The sequence below is a fragment of the Macadamia integrifolia genome, chromosome 3, assembly GCF_013358625.1.
Source record: "Macadamia integrifolia cultivar HAES 741 chromosome 3, SCU_Mint_v3, whole genome shotgun sequence".
Classification (NCBI taxonomy): domain Eukaryota; kingdom Viridiplantae; phylum Streptophyta; class Magnoliopsida; order Proteales; family Proteaceae; genus Macadamia; species Macadamia integrifolia.
In genome coordinates, this window is record NC_056559.1 from 31,091,026 (window position 1) to 31,102,928 (window position 11,903).

The window sequence follows — 11,903 nt, forward strand, 5'->3', positions numbered from 1 at the left end:
TGTTCTATATGGACCTTCTGGGAGAAGATTACCCGCATTTACAAATACATATCCTTAGTACCAAAGTCTTCTCTTTGTTTTTCTACCTTTTAGTTGATATGTAATCCTGTATGAAAAATCTATTTTTCTACTTTTTAGTTGATATGCAACTTTGTCTGAAAAATTAGGGTAAATCAATGCAATTCGATTCAGTTAGAGTACCTTTTTCATTTTCATCAAATCCCAGGAGAGAGAGAGTGATTTTCCCTATCAACTTCTATGTACAGCCATGATCGAGTAGGCTGAAAGCGGCCTTGGCCGCTATGTCTTGAAAGGCATGCAACAAGCAAGCAAAGAAAAAAGAAAAAAGAAAAAAGAAAATTGGTGATGCAAATGTGTAGTAGACCCGCACCGATTAGCCGAAGTCGATTGAGGAAACCCGAGATCGAATCATAGTCTCAGACCATTTATTAAATATGTTTGGACCAACTATTTAAGAGACTAGAATTTGGGAGATAAATGGCTCAGTAGCATGTTTAAGGGCCGGTCTAAGGCCCATTTAGGATAATTTGTGGTAACCAGATTAAAGACCAATACTGGGCAAGACCGATTACTTAAATAGATCAATCATACAGGATCTTAAAGTAGGAGAATTAGTTAGGCCAATCGAAAACGTTTGACACCCCTATAGCATCCGTCAAGCAAATGATAACCTTATTTCTCTCTTTCTTCTTGGGTTTAGAACATATGGTATCAGAGCTCCCAATCTGCAGTCTATTGTAGAAATTAGAGGCAAACTCATTTCTGTGGATATGGAGACAGATGCAATGTAAGTGATCTATAGCTTTCATTTATTCGTTTCTCTTCTACATTAAATTCACTTATTACGTTTTGTTTTTATTTTTTTTTTCTTTTTCACTTTCACAGTTCAAATGATAACCTTATTTTTCTCTTTCTTCTTAGTTTAGAACATATGGAATCAGATCGAGCGTGACCTCCAAACTATAGGACAAAAATCTATCGAAATTAGAGACAAATTCGTTTATGTAGATATTGAGACAGATGTATTGTAAGTGATCTGTCGCTTTCATTTATTTGTTTCTCTTCTACATTAAATTCATTTATTACCTTTTATTTTTGTTTTGTTTTTTTTTTTCTCAATTTCACAGTTCACCCATGGCGTCCATCAACTAAATGATAATCTTATTTCTCTCTTTCTTCTTGGGTTTAGAATATATGGTATCAGAGCTCCCAATCTACAACCTCTTGTAGCTAACCTCCAAACTATAAGAAGAAAATCTGTCAAAATTAGAGGGCTATTTAGGATGTTAGTCCAGAGGTAAAGATTACTGTAGAAAACATAATAGAAGTGATGAAGTACATTAATAAGGTAAGTGTATTATCTCTGGCCCATTCATATAATTTATCTCAAGTACATTATTACTGGGAAAAAAATTACAGAAACAAAGATTTCTTCAATCCATTATTACATTATTCTGTTTTATGAATTTATTCAATCCACGTGTGCTAACACTTACTCAGTCCAGCATTGCATTCCATTAATTTTTTTGTTCCTTTCTACTTTGTAATTCTCATTGAATTGTGTAAAAGATTTATTCTCTCTTTTAAGGTTTATTCGCTGCAATACATCTTGCTGAAAGGATAATTGATCAAAACTGTCACAAAATGTGAATAAGTGATGCTTCTTGAACAGATACTAAATACATCCCTCAGAATTCCTACAATATCATTTTGTTTATATTTCAGGCAAGCTATGGCATTAACTTAGCAGGTCTGTGGTCTAAATGAGAGTTACATAAAACACATGTGTACCACTTCTCCTTTGACAACTGTGAGGACCATTTATTCTCAACTTTTCTTGCATGGAACCATTGATTTGAACAACCCCCCCCCCCAAAAAAAAAGAAAGAAAAAAAAAAACCCCACACAACACATACCCCTTTAAATCTTTTCATTTCAGCAGTTCAGATTAATCTAGGACTCACTAGGTTTATAGTTTTCAGCTCCAGAAGGTATTCTAAATTTGAGACACATCTCATTCATATTGTCCTGTTGGAGCTTCACAGTTGCTTCAAAGCAGAAGGATAACATGAAGACTGGGAGGTTCAAGGAAGATGTAAAATTTAAAACTTGACAAAAACAAACACTTGCCTTAGCGTTGCTGTTTGACAAAGTTAGGGAGAAATCTAATAACTTAGAAGAGAGAGTTGAGATCAGCCTAATACCCAAAATTACAAAATACAATAATAAAAAACAATCCAAAATACAATTGTTCATAGTCTTGGTGGATTCGAATCACCAAAACCTGGGCATTACCTAGGTGCTCTACCATTTTGAGCTAAAGACTCCTTATGTACAAAAAAGATTGTTAGTATATTATAGTAACAAGATCAAACCAGAATCACCAATATAATCACCCACTATATCAAAAATATTATAGAAAAAAATAAAAACCCTAACCCTAACAAGGCATAATCGTTTAGGGTTTACCTGCCAACAATTTGAATCAAACCCTAAGAGAGAATGGCTTCGATTCAAACCCCAACCAGGTGACAACGCTATCTCAGAGCTTCGGCGCGAGAATGGGTAACACAGATAAAATCGAGAGTATCAGCGACAACTTCGTAAGCAGAGAGAGAGAGAGAGAGAGAGATCGACTTAGGGTAACAGGCAAACCCTTTTGTGAGAGAGACCAAGAGCGAGTTAGGGTAGGAGCTTCTACTTCGTGAGAGCGACCTTCACCAAGCTTTGAAGAAGCACTTAGCAGAGCTTCTCCTACATCTAGCAGAGAGAGAGGTGTGAGAGACAGAGAGAGGAGAGAGAGTGTGGTGCGAGAGAGGGAGAGGGCTGTTTCTGAATGTTTTAATTCAAATTTGAACCACCTTGGTTTGATTCTTCATACGGACTGGTTCACTTACCTCAACCCGGTTTTGGTAGAGCTTCAACCAAGCAAGCATCTGGACCATTCAGTTAAAGCTGTCCATGTGCCCTCTTCTGCAGGTAACAAAACAAAGAAAAACAAGATTAAAAAAAAAAAAAAACAAAGGATTTTTATCCTCGCCAACCAAGCCTTGAACCTTGGACCTCAAGGCTCACTCACTCTGGTAATGCTGTGCTCCCTATATATATAGTCTGAGAAAGAAAGGACCAGAAGAGTGGGACAAGGGGAAGAAGAGGAGAGTAGGAGAGTAGGAGAGTGGGAGAGTGGGAGAAGGGGAAGAAGAGAAGGGAAAGAAGAATGATGAACCAGAACCGTTCCCCTATTCACCGTCCTCCCTATCAGATGCCTGTTCACCGTTCCCCTATTCACCGTCCTCCTCTCTATCAGATGCCTATTCATCGTCCTCCTCTCTATCAGATGCCTATTCACCGTCCTCCTCTCATTGATGTTTACCTTATCATTAATCCGTATCTATTGTAATCATGGCTTTAAGCATCATTATCTTATTGACGTACCAACCAATAAATATTGGTTTTGCCGGAAAACGATATCAATGAAGATCGGTTGTATGGACAAAAAATGGTCTATTTTTTAATTTATGCCTGATACAGGCTTGATATGATCTGATCCGTATTGGTATAGTATAGGTATCCTCGAGAGTGGTATGGATACCGATACCTATAACCTTGTAATGTTACATTTTTTGCATATATTAATTATTACCAGCAGAAGAAAGGTGACCCCCTCATGTTGTGGCAGGTTCACACCATCTTTTCATTTGCTGCTGATGATAATTTTCTTAAGAATGACATCCGGGTAAAGCCAGATATTGATGGCCTTGCTGCTCTGGGTGATGCTGGGTGGTACTGCATCAGGTCCATATTGTGGGCTTGTGACTATGAACTTCCCAACACAGTGACAGCTCACCATGGGTCCGTTCTCAATGAATCAGGAGTGATCCTGGCTTGTGGATCATCTTTACAGTGGGAGGATGGAAAGACAGCAACTTACTATTGCTCATTCCTTTCTAACATGGCCATGGATATAACTGCAGTTGGAGCAAAAGGAACAGTACAAGTTCACGATTTTATTATCCCTTATGAAGAGAAATCTGCTTCATTCTTTGTGGCTTCTAAGACTGGATTCATGGAGCTTGTGGTCACAACAGATCTCCCTCAGGAGATATGCATGGTGAGGGAGTTCTTAAGGTTGGTGAAAAGTATAATAGAGTGGTTAAACAGAAAGTGGCTCAGCATCAGCAGGAAGACACAACTAGTTTTGGATGCAGTCAAGGCATCAATTGAGAAAGGTTTTGAGCCCATCCAGGTTGAGATTTAAGCTAGAATTGAGGCAAAAGGTTTTGAGCTCATCTGGAGTGAATAAATAAATCAAAGATAAAAATAAGATGTCCCCACAGCCACCTCAAACCAGTTAATTTACTAGCTCCCTAGACTTTGCCCATATGTCTATATGTATGCTTCTTACCTGCATTTCTCTGTCAATCCCTTGTTGTAATACTTTTGACACCATATCGGTTTTTGAGATGGCTGATATCATGCGCTATAAGCAAACTTGAATCACGTTTCCTTTTGTACCAATGTTCCTCAGTAAGCATCTCGGATCCAGATTAATTATCTCCAGTAGGGCTGGGCGCGCACAATGCATGTGCGATGGCTGTGAGAGTCTGGTACACACCCCAACACATGGGTGTGTATTCAAGAAAATCCCAGCCGCTGGATGTGCGCAGGGCGCTTCGCCCCGCTAGAGGGGATATTTTTCATTCAACCTCTTGGGTCAAATCTTAAGATGAATAGCCTATACGAAGATTGTTCCAAATTTGATTAACTTGATAGTTAAGTTGATATGGTTCTTCAGCAACCAAGATCTTAGGAAACGGTATTGAAAAATCATACCGACAACAACAATAGTTTAGTCTTAGACAAGAGAATGCTACCTCCTTGTACAGGTACATGTTAGTGGGAGCAGCCAATCAGAGGGTGTATGCGAGCATCTTTAGCACAGGGAAGCATGGTCTTTTTGGACCCACTGTGTTTTGGCACAGGTACACACTAAGATCTTTTTTCCTTTAGTCTTTTCCCTATTGAACAGGGTCGGATACATGTATTAGTGAGAAAGAAAAATAATAATAAAATGAATAAATCAATTAACAGCTTAGAAAACATCCCTCCTAAATAAGGTTAGGTTACATAAATCTTGGTTGTCAAAACAATTATTTTATTTGAGGTCATACTAGAATATAGAAGCCGTACCATATTTTGATAATCTTACAATCTCTATACATGCCTTATCACCAAAATCCGATGTCGATACCTAAAACCTTATCAACAACTGACTAAACTGAGACAAAATTTTTTAACCAATGGCCAATCACAACCCAGGGCCAAAGACTTTTCATTAAACCCAAATAATATCCAGGACCTAGAGAATCCCCTAGAATTATATTAAAGTCGAATCTAATAAAAAACCAAGTGAGACATAATACGGCCTTACCCCAAGCCAAGAGAGACAATTAACTTTATCACTCTCCCCCATTACAATACAAAGTCAACTCAACCAATTCACTATCAAGACATAAATTGTGATTGGATTTTCTTCCACATCCACTGGTGTGAATGGAAATGAAAATCATAGAAGCCAAGAATAACATGTTCAAAAAGAATCCCACAATACTTAATTACTCATCATAAAAGAATGTTTACAGACATAAATTGTTCCAATAGACTGCATAAATCAAATCAATAAAAAGTCCCCACAGCGACCTTCAACTAGTTTATTAGCTCCTGAGACTATAACCTGTTGTAGTCCTTTTGATCTCTTCTTGCTGTGGGCTCTCTGTATAACTCTTTTCTTCTTCTTTTTTTGTGATCAAAAGTTGTGAAAGCAGTGGATTACCATAGTGGATTCTATGTAAGAACATAAATGTCAAGATCACATATATTCCCAAGTGGACATGAGAGTCAAAGTAAGTCCAGAAATATATACAGTTATTTAAAAAGTTAATTAAAATCTCAGAGAGTTCAAAATAACAAACAAATTTATGATTATTGAGATAAATATTTCAAATCTACCATAGTTTTAGGTGTAAACACACGAAATGTAGGAATAGTCCAATTAGAAGGAGACTTAACATGAACAACAGCAGTGAGGTCCTCCTTAATACGGATGGAATTTCCCTTGGCACCTTGATAGTAATGGGCAGGCAGTGACTCGAGTAGCAATTTCCCAAAAACAAAATGTTGTCACCAATACTCTTCATTTTTATCCACTCTCTCTTGCTCTCATCCAATTTGAAAGCATCAAACTTGTAATTTTTAAATCCTTCTTCTGTCCGCCCACTGTCAAAGGTGACGAAGATGTCATGGTCATCATTATCGTTATCATCGACTTCCTCAAGAAGCCACCTGAAGTGACATAAAACTAACAATAGTTCACCTAGTAATTCCACCAAATAATAACGATCGCATTTCCTTTTTCTGGTGGCCTAGGAATGATCTCTGTAATGATTGGAAATTCCTAGGTGATATATATATATATAGAGAGAGAGAGAGAATTTCCCCTTGTGATATATAACATCTTGAAAACAATCCCATTGTGTTGCCATACTAATCCACCTATAGTTATATGGTCTTCCTCCTCCTGCTTTGTAATAGACCAATTCTTTCTTATCGGTAAGAATGGCCACCACAACATAGTCTTTTTTCATTCGAGGGTCTGAAGATAGAACTGATTTATAGATGAAACGAGGCTCGAAACAACCGCTTATGAGTTGATGAGGATCATGATCAGGATAAGATGATAAGAATAGTGGAAAGAGAAGGAAGTTGAATTCCACGTTTAGAAACAGGATTGAATAGCTGAATCTCTCCAGCGAATCCATCGTTCACCATAATTAACCAGCCTTCAGAAGATCCACAACACTCCTTTCCGTGAATCTGTGAGGGTTTAAAATTATGAATCTCGCCACTTAAAAAACTAAAGAATAGTCGGAATTTTTTGTTATAATTGAGTGGAAAAAAATCAAATGGAAGTTGACGAGGACAACAATTATTGACTACAAATGATCGCCATGAGGAGCATACAGAAGCAAAGTGATAATGATCGGAGAGAGTCAATTTATCAAACATGAGTTCCATGAGATCATATTCAAGGCCAGACCAGCCCCCAATGGTAGGCATAAATTTTCGTTTTTTGGGAGTTTGCATAGTAGAAACCATAACATTAACTCTCTTCATGATCAAACTGCACAACTGCACAAGAAAAGAAAGCAATTGTATGTTAACTAGATGAAAATATTAATTAAAAGAGGAGACGTTAATTGTATGTTTAAATAACAAAAAAAAAGAAAAAAAAAAGCCCCATAGAAAACCAACATCCAAAACACTCCTAGTCAGCAATGACCTAATTAATATCAGTATTGATGTAATCAATGAAGAATAGGGTTACAACTTACAACCGCTCAGTCATCCTAGTTCCTCGTGTAACTCTAAGATTAGAAAAAAAAATACCTCACTACAATATTTTATAAAAAATATAGGAATAAACCGAAAGAAGATAACATTAGAATACAGACAGAAGAAGTTGAAGAAGGCTAACACACACATGAGACACCTCATGCCCCAAGATCCTCTCGACCATTTGATGTACATTGCATCACTGCACTCACTGCAGAGGATATTTTCACCACCTAATAGTGTTCTTTGACAAGAAAATTATTATCAGATTTCATCCAATTAATTAACAAACAAAACTTAAGCAAATATAAATACCTACTTTCGTCCAGATGCCTATGGTCTCTTCCTATATACACTACTGCTTCAATCCCCTCCTGGTCAGGAGGAACTCTATGAAAGAAATATATATGAGAAAACAGAAAAAGAAAGAGAATACTTGGAATTAAGTAAATATAAATACCTACTCGATCGATCGCAGTGTCAATGAAAAAGAAAGACGGATATAAGCTAGACACGGGGAAGGGGTAAATATATAAAGGGCTTTAGATTTGTAGTTTAAATTGGAAAAGAGAGAGAGAGAGAGATTGATTTGGAAGATTTTAGAGTTTGAAGAAAATTAAATACATAGAGATTGTGTTATAATGGGAAGCTCGATTCTAACCAAATCGAGACCCATCTTTTCTAACCAGTGACCAATCATAACCCAAGGTTAGGACTTTTCATTTTTATTTTTTATAACCTGAACAATATCCGGGACCTGGGATAAGCCCCTAGTTAAATCTCATTAAAAAAAAAATGAGACGTAACTGGCCTCACCCCAATCCAAGAGAGACAATTAACTCTATCACTCTCCCCCTTCATATTGTCTCCACACAATGAAGAAATGGTTACAATCCAAAATCAAATGAACCAATTCACTTTGAAGAATATACAAAAATTGTGATTGGATTTTCTTCCACATCCACTGGTGTGAATGGAATTGAAAATCATAGAAGCCAAGAATAACTAGTTCAAAGAGAATTCCACACTGCTTAATTACTCATCATAATAGCATGTTTTGCTAATATAGCTGCCACACCCATATAAAAACCAATCCTATTTAATATTGTTCAGAGACATAAATTGTTCCAATAGACTGCATGAATCAAATCAATAAAAATTCCCCACAGCCACCTTCAACTAGTTCATTAGCTCCTGAGACTATGTGCACGCTTCCTATCTGCATTGCTCTGTCAAGCCCCTGTTGCCCTTTTATCTCTGCTTCCTGTGGGCTCTCTGTATAGCCATAATATAAAAGCAATGAGAAACTGTTCGTTAAGCAAAATTACTCCTGCCCAATCCACTTCTTTTGTTTGGTGATCTAAACTTCCATTAATTATAGTAGTGGATTCTATGTGTGAACATAAATGTAAAGATCATATATATATATATATATATATATATTCCAAAGTGGACATGAGAGTTAAAATAACAGATGTGTTAGAAGGCTTACATTGAAAATTTAACCAATAGATTTCTAATTTTAAATGGGTTTTTATTAATTGAAAAAAAAAAAATTCAAACATGTAAAGCAATACATTACGAGTTTGGATTAGAATTATTCTCATACGATGCCTGATTCACATATGAAATCCACTCAATCTCTCTCTTTTCACAATAACATTTTACATTGAGTGGATTTTATATATGAATCAAACACCGTAAGAGAACCATTCTTGTATGAGGATCTGATCCAGACTCATGCATTACAGGGTGAAGGTGAAAAGAATGATTAAAACTGGAAATGAAAATCAGATAGAAGTGTTCATGATATATCTGAGATAGGACGGAAAACAATTACCTGTAATTATGTGCATGAATATCACATAATTAATAACGACGGTGAAAGTTAATAGAGGGTCTTATGTGCTTCACATAATTATGAGATATGGTGGAAAATCATTTAGGGCAGGTAGCCTTCCACCCAAAATCAGTCTGTAGAGGTTCACAAGGTGAGAAATTGAAGGAAGATCCAAAGTTGCTGTAGTTACACATAAGTGCAACACTAGGAGTATTTTAAATTTGACAATAGAGTCGGCTAATGTCTTTTTGTGCAACCTCAAATCTCCACGTATCCAGATATCTCTCAGATTCGTCAACTTGTCAAGGCCATCTTTTATCCAACTACCTTCTTGTAGGTGTAGCGTTTGGAGATCGCTCAGATTATCGATTCTGGGAGGACGACAACAGCTTTCACCAATCTTATTGACAACCTCGTCTGCACATTCAACTGAACCAGAAGGAGACTGACCGTTGACATCTATAATTAGATGCTTAAGATGGTGCATTCTCCATACTACCTTGGGTATGTGTCATTTTTGTGTAGGATAGATCTAAAGATTGTAGATTGCAGAGGTTTCCCAGTGAATCTGGAACTCTTATGTTGGTTCTTTTCAGGTTCAAGTACTTTAGAAGGACAAGCCCTCCAATTTCCTTGGCTAAACTGATGAGAGTTCTTAAACCCTCCAAATCCAACACTCTAAGCAGATTGAACCCCAAATAAAGACCCTTCCACTGCTTTTTTGGAAGCCTTGACTGAAGCATAGCAAAGAATGAAGATGGGGAAGAGCAGAATTGTAGTTGTTTGGATCGTGCATACCTTTTTCTTTTTGATCGATCGCAAGCCAGGGGAATCTGTTTAGAGAAGTGGAATTAATGTCACTCGCATAGATTTTGAGAAGCCTATCTTTCTTGGATTCTGAAACTGCTTAGTCCCGCAAGAGATCATGGATACGACATAACTCAACACCTCCATTGGCTCTCCTACGCACTGCTTGGATCATGCTCCTATCGATCAATTCATCTAGGTAATCCTCCCCAACATCTTCTAGAGTTTCATCTCCTCTCTGTCCTATAAATTCCTCCGCAACCCATAACCGAATTAATTTAGAACACAAGATCTCATGGTCTTCTGGGAAAAGACCAAAATAGAGAAAACAAGATTTCAAGTAATATGGTAAGTCTGTATAACTCAGAGCTAATATGTCCATGCATTCATGTGGCAATACTTTGGACCACACATCACATGTCTTGTCCTTTGTTGACAAGAGACCTCCCAATACCATAATCGCAAGAGGTAATCCATGGCATTTGGCAACAAATTGCCTTGCAAGATCTTTCAAGTCTTCGGAGTAGCTTCTTTGCTAATCACTTCCCGATTGAGACAGGAAGACCTTCTTTGAGAAGAGTTCAAAACTCTCCTCATCACCCAGAGCATTGAGTTCACGTGGATCAGTTGATGGGTCAGCATATTTGGCTACTTCTACTTTACGAGTGGTAAGTAACACTCGTTGTTGCTTCCTCTCATCGTAGTGAGATAGAAATGCCATCTTTAATATATCCCAATCTTCCATCTTCCATACATCATCGACAAATAGACATCTCCTTTCTTTCAAGTCATTAGAGAGCTTCTCCCTCAGCTCATCTTCATTCTTCTCTTTTAACTTCTTCTTCTCCTTCTCCGTTGGCATCATAACTTGTGTTATGACCTCAAACAGAAGATCTTTTATTCTGTATTCTTGGGAGACATAAATCCATGCATACGAATCAAAAGTGTTCTTGACATAACTCTTATTATAAATAGATCTAGCCAAAGTGGTCTTACCTGAACCACCCATACCAACTATGGAAACAACAAGAAGCTGCCGGGCCTGGGGGTGGTCTTGTTTTATCAGAAGCTTCGCTAGTGTCTCAATATCTTGGTCAAAGCCAACAACATCAACTTCCTCTTCCATAGAAGCTCTCCTTAACTTCCATGCTATGCCATCATTCAAACGAGACGAAGTTCCTCCTCCAGTTTCTAAGGTTTCGGTCCCATACTTGGATCTGTTAGCTGAAATCTCTCCAATCCTTCTTTTGATGTCCTCGATTTGATTTCCAAACTTGTGGAGAGTAAAAAGATGTTTGGGATAACCCATACACCTCAGACCGATATTTCTTTGCCGTTGTTGCTGGACTTCAAAAATGAACAAATCATTAATAACCTCTGCATCAAAAGCTAGATTGCTGACTTGGTTCACCCATACGTTCACCCATTCATTTCTTCTGCGCTTTTCATCAGCATCTCTTAGGAAAGAGCTAATCCACTCAAGTTCTTCACGAAGAGACATGATTTGCGTTTTAACTCTACCAAGGAAACTACCTTCCTGTGATATTAGCAAACCCAGTTTTCCAATAACAAATGAGACGGCACCCTCTGCCATTTTTAGCTCTTGTTTAGCAGACATTTGATTGTTGTTGGAACTTGGAAGCAGGAAAGTTTCCCGTGATATTTGATTGTTTTGTGAAGCAGGTAATTAACTTTCCTTTATTATGTTCTTTACTTGTGAGTCGCGACTCATGAGCATCATCAATATTCACCTTCAACATGTCACACCTTCTTTTCGGATTCTTAATTTATCGTTTTGGCATCTTAGGCTATGTTTGGTAGCCAAGAGAAGAAAAGAAAAAAA

General features: G+C 37.4%; 1 protein-coding gene across 1 annotated transcript; it reads right to left on the minus strand.

Annotated features, from left to right (window-relative positions):
• Positions 1 to 8,422: 8,422 nt before the first annotated feature.
• LOC122074936 (putative disease resistance protein At1g50180) lies at positions 8,423 to 11,693 on the minus strand. The gene is made up of 2 exons (XM_042639928.1): positions 10,052 to 11,693; positions 8,423 to 8,688 (listed from the first exon to the last, which is right to left on the minus strand). Exon 1 carries the CDS (start codon positions 11,676 to 11,678, stop codon positions 10,596 to 10,598), a length of 1,083 nt encoding a protein of 360 aa, XP_042495862.1. The 5' UTR covers positions 11,679 to 11,693; the 3' UTR covers positions 8,423 to 8,688; positions 10,052 to 10,595.
• Between the last annotated feature and the right edge of the window lie 210 nt (positions 11,694 to 11,903).